Source organism: Pseudochaenichthys georgianus, chromosome 5 (genome assembly GCF_902827115.2).
Source record: "Pseudochaenichthys georgianus chromosome 5, fPseGeo1.2, whole genome shotgun sequence".
NCBI classification, from domain to species: Eukaryota; Metazoa; Chordata; class Actinopteri; order Perciformes; family Channichthyidae; genus Pseudochaenichthys; species Pseudochaenichthys georgianus.
In genome coordinates, this window is record NC_047507.1 from 13,445,520 (window position 1) to 13,461,456 (window position 15,937).

Consider the following 15,937-nt stretch of genomic DNA (forward strand, 5'->3'; position numbering starts at 1 on the left):
GTTTTGTGTAGCGTGGTTCTACAAGCAAGTCAATGCATTCATTGGGTGGTATCAGAGAGTTACACGGGTCTGTAAATGCAATGAAAACAATTGGCCACAGCAAATAATTTATATTAAACATGTAATTTTTACTTTTGAATACTTTAGTACAAAGGATGTCTTGAATAATTTAAGTGATATATGTGTACACATATAAATCATTAGTCAAAACAGCGCTACATTTGATTTAATTAAAAGGTATAATATGTGGTAAACTGAAGAGCCCTTTGGGAGCCGAAAGAGCCGGCTCTTCTTGGTGAGCCAAATGATCGGCTCAGCAAGAAGAGCCGGAATTCCCATCACTAGAACAATGACTTCTTCTGCGAGGATTTATAAAAGCAGCTGGAATCCCTGTTGCTATTGGATACAAAAAGTTAGGAAACGCCCCTATAGGAAACGCCTCCTTGCTGCGGTCTGTAGCCAGATCCATCTCCCCCTGTCAGTCGAGACATATACCACGTGATGACACGTTAGGCTCGTGTTGTGTTCAAGGACCCTGACCTTGGCCAGGAAAAACAGGCACTCGCTTGTTTAATTTGTTGCGGTCTAGATTTCTTTCATTTTTTTATTTTTTGCGTGTGTTTATAAATTACCTCGAGGGCCGTACCAAATTGTCTCGCGGGCCGTATACGGCCCGGAGGCCGGAGGTTCCCCACCCCTGGCCAGAGATGGGGTCGTTACTAAAAAAAAGTAATATATTACATATTACTTTAAAAAAAAAAGTAATATATTACACTACTTCGTTACTCTCTACATAAAGTAATTTGTTACTTTACTCGTGACTTTACTCGCAGGGCCGGCCCGCCCCTCCCTGCAGGCAGATCACGCAGACTGCTAAAGTTTCAAATGTTCTCTTTAGTTCAGTTTCCATTGTCGCATAAGACTGATCCAGATAGCTCCTGAATGTTTTCCTATCTGACCGTGGCTGTCCTCTGTCTCCTGCTATTTGTATTTTGCGCAGTCTATCTCTGCTCACGCGTGTTCTCCTGCGTGTTGGCCATGTGTTGCACTGGAACCAGACACCGCAAAGACTTCAGCCGAGCACGTACGAACTGCGCATGCGTAAGTGGCAATAATTCTCCTTACAAGCAGCAGGCGGCGGTAGTGTGTATTCGTCATTCAAAACAGGCAACAACCGGAAAACAGAGAAGAAGAAGAAGAAGAAGAAGAAGAAGAAGAAGAAGAAGAAGAAGAAGAAGAAGAAGAAGAAGAAGAAGAAGAAGAAGAAGAAGAAGAAGAAGAAGAAGAAGAAGAGACTACGTGTGTGATATAAATAAACAACAGCTATGTGCGTTAGCTTCACCTTAGCATGTGTTCTTTGCAGGTGTTTGTTGAGGTTTGATTATGACTGATTTTAGAAAGTAACGAAGTAACGCGTGTCGGGGCAATGTTAGTAACTGTAGTGTGATTACTGAATTATAAAAGTAGCGCGTTACACTACTCCGTTACCGACAAAGTAATATTATTACAGTAACGCGTTACTTTGTAACGCGTTACACCCAACTCTGCCCCTGGCCTACTGCATGCACAGCGTTAGAAAATCTGGCCTTCAAAATAAAAGTTTGGCTTTTTAACAAAAAAAAAGATTGTTTAAAAAAAAAAAATGTCTTCACTCACACATCGACTTGAAACAGGTCCGCGACCCACTTTTGGGTCGCGACCCACCAGTTGAGAACCACTGCTCTAAATTATATGGTTCATTTCTAATTATAGGCATTTGGATAATATCACACAGTATTATAATCTTTCTTGACCCTTGACTATTTCTCCGTAACAAAAATGTTGGAGCTGTGTTTCAAGGCAAAATACCTTCAGTTCAATAATATTCATTTTCTTTTTCCTCTGAAAGTTAAAGAGGAACGCATGTATTTAGGTGTGGCTGTCTTCCGTTTAGATCACAATAAATGGGGCTTAAATAGACCCGAGTTTAAAGTCATAGATATAGAGGAGAGCAACTGCAGTAGGGTAAAGAAATCAACATGAAAAAAATTAGTATTTTTGTGCCTGATGGAAACATCGATGGAAAGGAACTTGGAGTGTTATTTTGAAAATGTGAGAAGCAAATCAAACACAACATGAACAAGTAGACAAATGTTTGTTCAGAAGCTATGTGTCAGTGTGTTACAGTTTGTTCCTCACAGGATGAGTTTAGAGACGAGCGGAAGGAATAATTAATCCCCTCAATGGCAGAAAATAGTACTGTTTGAATCTCTTAAAGGTCATAGAGATTAGGTCGGCCAATCGGGTGGGAATTACTCATAAATTAACCTTTACACTTGCTCTGCACTTTCAAATGAAGACAATTGCTTCCTAACACTTTAAGACCACCAGTGCACATTTAACTGTCTTTTTAAAGTGATTTCTCCAATAGCTTTATGAAATAGTGGCTCATATCAGTGTTTCTATCTATACCCAAGACAGATGTATCCATTTCCAGTTTATGAATCTTGTTTGAAGCCATTGTAAAATACTCAACGAGCAGACACCTGAGCTAAGAATAACTGCGGTACTGTGTCTAAATACAGTATTAATGAATTGGTTGCCTAGCAACGACATGCATTGTCTCTGCAATAATACCCAACTGTACTGACAATAGTTTACATGTATGAGAAAATGAACATTGCTGTTATTTTAAGAACAAAAGAACCAGATGACTAACACTCCTGTAGTTTTGATGTAAAAACTGTAGATGTAAGATCATGATCTCTGTCTGACTTTATGTCTCTGCTTTGACTCCACAGCAAATCCCCAACGCCCATAAGGACTGGGTCTGCGCTCTGGCTTATGTCCCGGGTCGGCCCATGCTGCTGAGCGCCTGTCGGGGGGGCATGATGAAGGTGTGGAACGTAGACAACTTTACCCCCATAGGAGAGATCAAAGGTCACGACAGCCCCATCAATGCCATCTGTACCAACTCCAGACAGATCTTCACTGCGTCCAGGTATGAAGGGTTATGTGTACTGCAACACCACTGATCCAGAAATGTTTTTATTGCAACAGTGTAAAATAGAAGTGCTGGTATCTGTGGTATTCTTCAAATTTAATTACATTTTTTATATATTTTTCGAGGATTTTCAACTCAATCCAAGAAAAGACCAAACCAAAAATGCACTTATTCAGTAGCAAGTCTTGCCTGCCTAATTTATCATAGAGCTGGATGAAAACCATTATTTATCTGCTGCTTTAAATAATCACTGGAGCACCTGTTTTATTGACATTTGCTAAAATAACAGTGGCAGTAGATTTTTTTGGGAATCATTTAGCCTTTAAAAAATATTAAACATGTCTGAATTAAGTCATTTAAGATTCAAATCATCAGTAGGAACAATTAGGCTCGTAGCAGAGGGCCAAATATAAGGTATTCAGAAAGTATTGAAAGATGAACCTTGGTTTTTCTGGAATATGTTGACAATAGCAAACATATATAATGCCAGCCTTATCAGAAGGGAGGTTGGATAGTTTGGAGGTTGAACATAATGAGAGAAAATGTGAGTGAAATACCAGATTATGATCCATTCTCTTTTCATCGCAAGCATTTCATCTGTAGTGGGTGTGTGTCAGCGTCTGTAGCTCAGAGAGGGTCAAGCTACATCCTGTTTTTCTCTAAAATGTGTGTTTTTAAATGGTTGCTGACTGTGTGTCTGAGTGGGACATCCTGTGTTCATCCTTCTTTTCAGCTGGTGGGCTTTCACTGAACATTACTAACTTTGTATTCCCCCGTCTTCTATCGGTCTTTTGCTCTTCTCATTCACTGTATCACCTGTCTGCTCTTCTGTAATCTTTACACATATTTCCTCTTGTCCATGCTTAAACTCTGCCTTCCCACCCCTCCTGTTGTCCACCTTCCTCCTCCTCCTCCTCCTCCTCCTCCTCCTCCTCCTCCTCCTCCTCCTCCTCCTCCTCCTCCTCCTCCTCCTCCTCCTCCACCCCAGTGACTGTAGGGTGAAGCTGTGGAACTATGTGCCAGGTTTGACCCCATGTCTTCCTCGCCGGGTCCTGGCCATCAAGGGCCGAGCCACCAGCCTCCCATGACTGCTTCACCAACCCTCCCTTCCTCTGGTACTCTCTTAACTAATGTCCCCCCTTTTTCTTTACATTTTCTGGTAGCTCCTGTCCCTCTTTTCATTTGTGTTCCAATTCTTCTATCATTCTTTTCTTTGTCTCATTGTTGTTGTTTTTTAACCTGCTGCCGTTTTTGTTTTTAGACTTATACTGTGTTTGTTTTCATGCAGATCATTGCCACCTCTAAGACAAACAGTTTATCAGAGATTGAACGAGTGACTCAGTGCTGTTCAGAATATAATAAACTCTAGTCTGCTGCACCTGTTATACTCTTTTTGGAATATGTCAGAGTCAGAGGAGAAGATGGATACCGCTTTCAAGTCTGGCTTATATTATAAGGCTATGAGCACCAAACACTTATCCACCATATAGACTGAACACGGGGGAAATAGCTAACCTGGCTAGCTGGAATTAGCCAGTCCAGCATGTAACCCCCCATAAAAAGCAACTTACACGACAGTTTTCATTGGATTTAACTAAATTAGACATATTTCTCGATGCTAAGCTAACTCGCTACAGCTTCTTATTTATCGTTCAGACACAACGATATAAGGATCATTTGAATGTTATTCTGAAATACAGGGTTGCGCAACAACATTTCACAGTGTGGCAGTTTATCCTACACAAGAAAACACGACAAAACAAAAACAGTAGATAATTCCTGTGGCATTTTTTAATATCAGTAATTTATTTGTAATTGTATCAGTACAAATGTAAACAGCAACAATTATGTGAATTCTGACAAACTTTTTGATGGCATACTATACTGTACTCTGCTTATTTTATGGCATCTGTGACTTTTATATTAGATTTAAATAATCTTTAATGAATTATGTGTGTGTGTTTGTGTGGGCATATGTGTGTGTGTGAAGTGCACTTTAAGGCTGATTTGATTGTGCCGTGTCTGATGCATACTTGATTGTTTTCAAAGGCAAGACTGCCTGACTGATGCTCTGTTATTTTCTCCATTTGTTTTGTTCCCCTTGCATCCCTTTGCTCATCCTCAAAACCTCTTTTGTCTCTCTTTAGTGACACAACAGTGAAGATCTGGTCGTCAAAGGTGTGGAGGAAGAGGTGACAGCCCTGAGTGGTTCCTTTGTCGGCCATCTTGCTGCAACTTCAGCAAGACCTGCTCATTGAGCTGTGAAGCAGAAAACACCATTTCCAAGGCGATCACAGTTTTTTGTTCCTTGTCAAGGTGCAAATTGAACCGAGACAGAAGATTCTTTCAAAGGCATAAAAGTATTTGCCTTTCAGATTGTGAAAGTGCCATTCAGGTGTGATGCTACTTGGGCAATAAAAACTGCATCACTCGGAAAGAAGAATTTCTCTCTTGTGACAAAAAAACAACCACAGCCTGTTGTTAAAAAGAAAGAGCCCTTCTGTCCTCTCACCAAGGTCTCAGAGTCCTTGTGGAACAGTGACACATGAATTTGCTCAGAGATGTATTTTTTGTGTCCGAAGGTTATAGCACGATTTGGGACACTTTTTCCTGCTTTCCCTCATTCAGCATTCAGGACTGTGAGTGTTGTAACTGTTCTGAACATACTGGAGAGTCATGTTTCGGATCTTGAATAACTGGAAAATTACATTAAACCACCACTGGATGTTATGTTTTCAAAACCCGGAAACACCCTCAAGGCGCTCTCAGTATGTCACTGAGACTTTGTTGTGTTTTACAAGTCTTGTACATTTTGAATGACTTTTACTAATTTATTATTTTCCCTCCTTCAGCTGTTGAGGTAGGATGGAACATTTGTACGGATCTCAGTACAAACACCTGGTGCTTGACATTTTGAAGTTTTTATTTCATGCGTGGCTCTTCATCATTTGGATGTGTCCTCTGTGGCCTCCTTGGCTATAAGACTGTCTAACTGCTGACCCTGCAAACAGGAAAGCACACCTCCAGTAGCACAACTAAGGTAACACTGGCCCTGGAGGATCCCACCAGATTGTGATATCTGCTCTACCAAGTGCTAACTTCGGCAAAAATAAAAATCCTCCCTGCAGATGCACATAACACAGACAACACAAACCTACAGCACACACTCCGAAGACATAGCCAAAGTGCCAGTTCATTATCTCGACCATCGTACAGTATGTGTCCCTTACCTGCCATTTATCCTCCACACAATTGGTAATATAGCAGCCCTATCAGTTCCCCCCCGCCTGCTTTCTGCTCCGCTCTGATCTTCAAGGTTAGTGACCGTATCAGACTGACCAGCCTTACTGAGAAGTGCACCTCCTTCCCAGCTACTGAACCTCTCTTGGAAGCCAATTTAATTAGAGGTCTAGCAACTCTACCGACTGCTTTTCAGGCAAGATTACTTGGGGGAAAGTAGGTCATAACTGAGAAGGATTTATTTTTTAAATCCCAATTTTCTTCCACCCACACTTTGCTGCTACATATAAGGAACAGGAAAAGACGTCCTGTTCTGGTGCACTGGAATCTGTTTATGTGACAGATTGTGTGTGCACACATGCACAAACTGATGACACACAGACACATGAGTTCAGTGGATGTTTCGCTTATCCATCTTGTCTGATGGGTCTTGGCGTCCCTCACTGTCTCTTTAATGAAACAGATTCAGCAATGCACTGACACAAACATATGCTCATACATACACACTCTAACAGGCAACATTGATTCAAATATGTTTTGTTCTCATTACAGAAAATCGCATCTGCATAACTTTCAGTTAATGAACTTAGGCCTTTTTTGTATACGTTCAAAATGACATGCAGAATTAAAACCTACGTCTTGATAAATCCCAATTTGTTTTTTAGTAAAATGTCTAAAATCTTACTCCTTCTGTTGAAAGACATATTTTTCATTTAGGCAATTAATGAACTTTTTGTTTCTCATAAACCCAGAAATATATGTATTCTAATTAAACAACAGCTGCTGAAAATAGTTATTACTTTCAAAACATCCTCTATGAATTCTCCTCCAAAAGGAGATTGCACCGCTGGTGGTTGATGTAGCCAACATCAGTTTGAAGCTGCTTTCCTTTTCCAAAAAGCAATGACTTGGGTTTTGTTACTATATTGTGGGAAGGGCGGGGTTATTGAAGTGAATGCAAATGTATGTATGGGGGTGATCTGTGGAAGCGTTCCTGGAATTATTTTGTTGCCATTCTTAGAAACTCAGGTAAAGGTTGAAGGATAATTTTGGCCATATTTTAGTCAGTACTTGACCCTGTGAATAAGGTAGCTTTCTGAATTGACCAAATGCCTTGTTTGAGAGATTTTTTTTTTTAATGGTACTATCATGTATAACCCCCTTTTTATGAAAAACTAATTTCAATGATTAGTTTTTGCATTTATTTCCCTTTACTATTTGAACTCTGCTTTTTTTGTCAAAAATGTACATAAAGTAAACGACATCTTCCAAATCTGGCCAAAGCTGCACGTCTTGCAACTCTGAGAGGATGTGCACTGAGTTTTTCACCTTAAGTACTTGTGTGAAGTATTTCAAGAATAATTGTATAATGGTTAAACTGGAGAGGAGAGAGTGGTAGAAAAAGTGGTTTGTAGGGAAATGAACCTTCACTTAATGGGTTGTATTATTTGACCTCTTGTCACTGGGCCCCTTGCTGTACATTATGTATTTATCTGTGCTCATTAGCCAAACTGACCTTGCTCACAGAGCTCTGTGGTGTTTTTTTTTTTTTTTAATGCGATAACAATTCTCAGACAGCCTTTATCTCGTTTGTTTTCTCTGGACAGAATTATTTATTGAGAAGTTTTCGTAGTACTGTAGCTTTAGGCACTTGCCTCTTCACGTGCTTGTACATTTACTAAAATATACATGATGTTGGTGCTGCTCATTTGTTGATTGGTCACCTCAAAACATTAATTTGCTATCAACATTTTTGAAGAATTGGCCATTTGTTTGGATTCTGAAGACATGGCAATTGTGTTCTTCACAAAAAAATATGATATGGTCTTTGATCAGCCCCACCCAAAGTTACCCTGACTTCTGAGACTTGTATTCCGCAGATATCAGCACCACTTCATTACTTGATGATGTGTAAATAGGTGTGTCATACTTTTTGTTGTTGTATATTGCAGAGGAGATTTAGTGGAGGTTAACTGACGTCTTCCTCCTCAGCTGGCCTCAGAGTAATCTCTGCAAGTTAGGATTTACATGCACTTTGGATAATGAACACTGCTGTGAATACTCTGTGAACTGTTTTCCAGATATGTATTAAGCCTTTTAGACTTAGTTTACAAAGATGGGGTTTATGCGGTCAAAACAACTCTTAAAGCACTGTAATTGTGCGTAAAAGATCACATATTTCTAGCTCTAAAGTAGGTTTAGAAACCAAATGTATACATGTTTGTGCTCATACAGTATGTAAGATGACAGTTAAGAAGTAGAAGGGCAGTCCTCATTATGTCCCTGCCTTTAACATCCCTTTTTATAGTAAACCTGAGAATGAAAATGGTTCTCTTTGACAGAGCAGCATGCACACCTTTGTAGAAGCTCAGGAGAACCCCAGCCCTCCTTATTTCCCCGGCTGTAATTTGGAAATTTTTCTTAATAATACTGACAACAAACCGGCCATATTACTCCATGAAGGATATAATCATAGACAAAGGATGACAACATCTAACCATTATCTATTTCTATTGCAAAAGTAGACTGTGGAAAAATCCTAGCTAGATGAAATGTCCTTTAAGAAAAGGATATTATCACCCAAAATGTACCATTGAGCATGTGGTAATGGTATTGTTTGATCAATACCTCTCAATGACTTTAAATTGGTGCACCAGCTGGTGACAATGTTTTGTAGCCCAAAAAAAGTCCATCGAAGTTTCTTGTATCCCCTATTGGCATCTAGTTCAAATTACAGAGCTTTAAAGCCACTAAAAGTGTAATTCAACATTTCCGTGAACCCAATTGGTTGTATGACCTAATTTGCTAAGCCCCACCCCCTAATTACTGTTGCTACGCCTGTCAAGCATTCATTTGCAGAAAATATGCAGGTTACAATAATACCTGTCTCATTTACCAGTCAAAATAAACATAATTTAAAAACATTGAGTCCTCCATTATGCAGAAAAACCCAATCATAGGTTTTAATGCTTTTTTTAATGACTATGCTTAACCCCACCAAAGAAAATACTTTTGAAAAAAATTACGAGTTTGCTAAAACAAATTGTCTATAATAACAATTATTATTTTTTAAAGAACCCCTTGAAACTCTTTCATACATTTCTTTGCCCATATTAAAGTCCTGTTAACATATTTTAGCATGTAGAGAAATCAAAAGCTTGACAGGTTCACTGTGCATAGAGACAGTTGCTAAGCTATGATTGGACAATAGCTGCTCACAGGCGCGGATTAACAAATGGTCAGTTGGCTAAAAGCAAAACAAAGACATTTTTTATGGAAATCAACATGGCTGTAAGCAGTCTGGTGTTAGATCTGGGACCTGAGGACAGATAGAGGGAAGCTGCCTTTGAACTGATTGTGTGATTACCACCTGTAGCATTTCCAGCCTCCCTTCTTATGACCTCGAGGAAATGAACTCAACTCAACTTCAGCCTTGTGCCTCAGCCAACGGGCCTTACTGCCTTAAAGAAACAGAATGTGTATGTAGGACATTGATAATCATTAATTGAATATCCTGAATCTGTAATAGACTTATTCTGAAGATTGTAGATTGTCCTACAGATTGTGGACCTCCGTTCTAAGTCAGATAACGTCGCAGCTCACTTTATCAGTACGGCTGAAGAGACTTTCAACTTTGCCTCGGGCTGCAAAGGGGGATGGAATCGCATTTTGACACAATCACACAAGAGGGCAATCGCTATCACACATCGACACGCAGCTGCTCAAGTCATTGTCCCCAGGCGTGTGTTGTCATATCGAGCTCTCATATGGTAATACAATATATGGCCGTGTCTGTTAAATATCTACTCATGGGACATAAATGCAGGGTCAAAGGTCATTTGTGCCTTTTATTGCACAGATAGCTCCCTCTTAAATGAGTGTAAATGTGTGTACAGTTTTGTTTTTATGATAATGTGCATGTGACCAAGCCATGTAAAATAATAACTGTAAATAATGTAAGTAAATATTTAATGAAGGATCCAACATTCCCTCAAGAAAATAAACATAAAAACAACTGTCCTTTGTGTTTTCCTGTGTGAAAATGTACTTGTTAGGGTCTGAGACCTAAGTCGGCGAAGACCCTATTGAAATTGGAAAAAATCGATAAACCTGCCAAAAACAGGGTAAACGACCGACAAAAGCACCGAAAATTTTCGTAAATAATGTCGGCTGATAGACCGCGTGAGCCCAGTCACGAAGCCCACGTGACTGCAAATCGCATAATTGATATCGTAACAATCATCGTAGTCGCTCGCGCAGCGAGCGATAACCATGCAAAACCCCCTCAAAACAGGGTAAAAAAGGGCCAAAAGCCCATTACAGGTGTCCCAGTGGGTAGGCCGGACGGCCTACAGTGAGGTGCTCCCATCCACCTCAATGTTAAATCGAACAAGATTGAAATTGGACGGATTCTTAAATGTAGGCAATTAAATTCTTAAAACGCTCTTTTGAGCCCCGCAACATATGTGAAAACTCACCAAATTTTGCAGGCGCGTCAAAAGTGTGGCAAATACGGATATTTAATTGGTCCCGGAACTTAACGTCAAAAATTGCGTAGGCCACGCCCACTTCCGTTTTTGACGTTAACTCCCCCTATTTTAACTTTCACGTAAACGAACGAAACTCGCCACGCATATCTAGGGTGCGGAGACGAACCAAAAAGCCTCTTGGAGGGGTAAAAAATAACGTACAGGAAGTCGGCCATTTTGAATTTGGTGTCGAAAAAACGCGATTTTATCGCGTTTTTTGCCCTATTTCGCGTACCTACGAAATCTATCTCCTCCTAGGGACTTTTATCGTACGACTCGAAAATTCGTCGGGTAGCTTCGCGACACATGGGAGAGCTTAAGTTATCACGAGAAAATCTTTGATCCGTACGGCGCAGCCGTTATCTTCCGCCAAAGTTCGCGTTCGTACGATTTTTGGCGGTCCCTCGCCATGGAACCCGATGATGTCATAACTCAAACTGACATTCTCAGAACGCCACCAAACTTCACATGACGTTTAGCACCACAGCCCTGAACAGCTCTAGGTCAAATCTGATGTTACTTAATTTGGCGTTACCATGGCAACGGATCCTTCGCCATAAACAACGGTGTCGCTGTAAATGCAATGGACACGGTCCCATCGTCCCCCAATCTTCACTTTTATATCACTGGTCCATGCCTCAACAGCTCCAAGTGAAATCTGAAATCTCAACGTATGCCGTTTCCATGGAAACGGCATCCCTCGCCAAAACATCCGATGTTGTTGTAAGTCAATGGAAAATCGTCCAAACACCACCAGACTTCAGACTATCATCAATGGTCCGGCCCTCAACAGCTCCAAGTCAAATCTGAAATCTCAACGGATGCCGTTTCCATGGAAACGCATCCCTCGCCGTCAAACATCATGTCGTCGTAATTCAATGGAAAATCATCCAAACACCACCAGACTTCAGACTATCATCAATGGTCCGGCCCTCAACAGCCCTATGTGAAATTTTAAATCTCAACGTATGCCGTTGCCATGGCAACGCATCCCTCGCCAAAAAATCCGATGTTGTTGTAAGTCAATGGAAAATCGTCCAAACAGCACCAGACTTCATATGATGGCTAATGGTCCGGCCCTCAACAGCTCTATGTCAATTATGGGATGTCATCATTTGGCGTTGCCATGGCAACGCATCCCTCGCCATCAAACATCATGTTGTCGTAATTCAATGGAAATGGTTCCAAACAGCACCAGACTTCAGACTATCATCAATGGTCCGGCCCTCAACAGCTCTACGTGACATTGGAAATCTCAATGTATGCCGTTGCCATGGCAACGCATCCCTCGCCAAAAAATCCGATGTTGTTGTAAGTCAATGGAAAATCGTCCAAACAGCACCAGATTTCAGATGATGACTAATGGTCTGGCCCTCAACAGCTCTACGGCAATTATGGGATGTCATCATATGCCGTTTCCATGGCAACGCGTCCCTCGCCATGAAACACGGTGTTGCCCTAATTCAATGGAAAAGGTTCCAAACGGCACCAGACTTCAGATGTTGACTAATGGTCCGGCCCTCAGCAGCTCTACGCCAATTATGGGATGTCATCATATGCCGTTGCCATGGCAACGCGTCCCTCGCCATGAAACACGGTGTTGCCCTAATTCAATGGAAAAGGTTCCAAACGGCACCAGACTTCAGATGTTGACTAATGGTCCGGCCCTCAGCAGCTCTACGCCAATTATGGGATGTCATCATATGCCGTTGCCATGGCAACGCGTCCCTCGCCATGAAACACGGTGTTGTCCTAATTCAATGGAAAAGGTTCCAAACGGCACCAGACTTCATATGATGGCTGATGGTCCATGCCTCAACAGCTCCAAGTCAAATCTGAAATCTAAACGAATGCCGTTTCCATGGAAACGCCCAAAAATACGATGTTCTTGTAAGTCAATGGAAAATTGTCCAAACAGTACCAGACTTCAGACTATCATTAATGGTCCGGCCCTCAACAGCTCGATGTCTGGGATGTCATCATATGCCGTTGCCATGGCGACAGATCACCCGCCATCAAACACAACGTTTGTGTTACTGCCGTAATACTGCCGTAATACTGCCGTAACTCCTAAATATTTCGTCCGATCGGCCGAGTCCTCGAGACACCTAGACACACACGTCGACGTGCGGACAACAGCCTGCGGAACGTCGAAGACCCGCTCAATGCTGCTTGCAGCTTTAATTTTGATTGTAGTTTGGATCAAAAAGATTAATATTTATTAGATTAAAATAGATTTTTACAATTACACTCCTGTGATTTTGAATAAATTAGTTTTTTTCCGATTACTTGGATTCTTATTTCCCCAGCTGTTTAAAGCTAACAACATTAATCCCGCCTCTGTTTAATGGTCAGACCAAAGCAGCTGAGAAGAAAGACGAGCAGGTTATTGATCATTGAACGGGTTGTAAAGGATGAGATGGAGGCATGGGGAGATGTTTTTCATCCTGAGGCATTTCTTTCTACTCCAGGGCGGTAGAAGCAGACTTAAAACTCATACATCTTCATTTCCTTTGCAAACCCTGATCATTAACTCTAGTCGGGCTGAGCTTGTCCCAGCCGCGATGGGAGACACCAGCACTGTGATGTACGACGACCATTAACGGCTCAGAGGAGGCAAAACCCATTTCAAGCTGCCAGTCACCAATAAATACGCATTCATACACACAGCCTGTCACTTCCCAGCTGCGTATGCCCCATCTGCTCTGTCTATATAAAACAAATCCTGAAACACATTTTAATGTCTTCGTCTGTTTCACACACTACAACGCTTCAGTAAGTCTGTGCTTGCATGTAGATTCATCAATCTCTGTTATACTCAATCCATCAATCACCCTGTAACTATAACAATCCATCCAAAAATACTTCATGTCCCATCTTGATTATGATAACTAGCAACTAAAATGGTTTTATTTATGTATGAGGGAGGCCAATGTCAATGGGTATGGACAACACATTCTTGTAGAAGAAAAATAGGTTGACTAGTGTATTTGTCGATGAACAGAAATAAATTGCTAACTATTTTGAATATTGATTAATCTGTAAAGAAATTGTAAAATGTAAAATGGCAGAAAATTATGGATATTTCCTGCTTTTCTCTATTTTAAATCATAGCTACCTTACTATCTTTAGATTTTGAACTGACATTTTGGATAACAAAATATGAATTGATATTAAAAAAATATTTGACGGTTAATTGATGGTGAAAATGATCATTATCATTAATTGCAGCCCTCACAATCCATAAACAGACATTTCTCGACCAACATTCATGTTCCCCAGATGATAAACTGTTATTATGTTCATGGTCCAATCATCCAGCCCCATCATCAAGTCACCAATTATATTTTTCCAATACTTTTAATTCGTTTATTAGCAAAACTGCAAAACCACTGGCGGCGTCTGCCTCAGTTGTACTTAACTATTTTATGAAAGTCAACAAAGCAGTGAGTGGAAGAGGTAAAGCATCAGTGTGAGTGAGTCAGCTGTTGCTTATGTCTCATTAAAACTTGAGCACAAGTATATAACACAATTACTCTACATAATTCAGGACTCTGATCATACTGATACATCCGTTTTTATGTCTAATAAACAATATAGCACGGAAAGTTACCATCAGGCTGGCAAACTCCATGTAGCATTTAGCAGCTGAAGAACCAAAAATGTACATCACAATTTGGTGGAGAGAAGAACCAAAGTAAAATAAGACCAGCTTTTCCTAAAAAATAATGACAGGCCTGTCTGGGGCTTTTCTCTGAGAGCCCTAGACAGGCCTGGCGTAGTAGTTATTCCTAAATCATAACAATCATGACATTTAGTAACACTAAGTGAAGGTCATACACCACAGTAGAATGGCAGTTTGCACAACATTACTTTTCTACTCTCATTTATTGCAACACCATTTGGAATTACTCAAGTAAATAAGCAGTGCTTATAAAACGTTCCCTAACCAGAGTGGAAAGTTAATGACTTGTTGCTTTAATAATTTTTCTTGTATAACTATTACAATCACAATGATGTAGTGCCCATAAAAAATGTTAAAATGGGTTTCTGTTCTTTGGTAAATTGTTTACAATAATGGGAGTGAGATATGATGATGCAAATGAACTTAAATGGGAATACATTTAGTATATTTATAATCAGAAGCAACATGGAAACAAAGTGAAAACATAGAATAATTGAAATGGATGGATAAACAGCAATAGGACAATTTTCAGCTAAGAACACTGGATGGTGAATTCCAAAAATGCTATAAAAATGAGGCAATAAATAAGCAGTGCCGGTTCAGGAGTCACGTATATTAACATTTTCAAATAATGAAGTATGCAGAGTATCAATGCAAACTGAGACCATAGTGCACATCATGTGTAAATAATCATGTTTACAGTTTGTACTCCGTAGGAGACTGAACCAACATCTCCTGACGGACTGGTATAACCTTGAAAGGAGATGTAGAAGCTTCTTTTGTAGAAGCTATGCAACCTTATATCCAATTATCCACACTACAAGATATCCCTGTATTAAATCCACATTCATTTTTAGAAAAATAAGGGGAACCACTGTGTGAGACTGGAAAACGACTTCATTCCAAGTAACCTTAAAGAGGATTTTAATGCTGAGGGAAGTCATGAACATCTTTAATAAAAAAATCCCCACTGTTTCTCACACAGCGAGCATCTGCACCGCGAACAAAGCCTCGGACTATCGACTAAAGAGCACGGTCTAATCCCATTATACACTCTCTCTTTGAGCCTGACGCACGCACGCACGCACGCAAACACACACACACACACACACACACACACACACACACACACACACACACACACACACACACACACACACACACACACACACACACACACACACACACACACACACACACACACACACACACACACACACACACACACACACACACACACACACACACACGCACACAACCAGGTTTAGACACATCAGAGGGACACAGTCATTTCTGAACATGGGTGGATAATTAAAAACACAATGCTGTTAGCAATAATTATGTCTTTTGGATAAAATGTAAAAGAGGGCCTTGTGAAGGTGTACTTATTATTAAATGTATTCAAAAATTGGTCACATTCATGTTCAATTTGGTATGCGTTTTGGTAATGATGTTACATTTATATGACCTTTTAGGTAGTATGTTTATTCTCTTTCTTGC

At 40.4% G+C, this 15,937-nt stretch overlaps 1 protein-coding gene across 1 annotated transcript in view; it reads left to right on the forward strand.

Annotated features, from left to right (window-relative positions):
* The window catches only part of kif21b (kinesin family member 21B), a 75,475-nt gene extending 65,236 nt beyond the window's left edge, over positions 1 to 10,239 (forward strand). Inside the window, 3 exon segments of the mRNA XM_071203103.1 lie at positions 2,781 to 2,980; positions 3,972 to 4,098; positions 5,131 to 10,239. Of these exon segments, the coding sequence (XP_071059204.1) occupies positions 2,781 to 2,980; positions 3,972 to 4,071 (300 nt within the window). The 3' untranslated portion in view covers positions 4,072 to 4,098; positions 5,131 to 10,239.
* Positions 10,240 to 15,937: the final 5,698 nt, after the last annotated feature.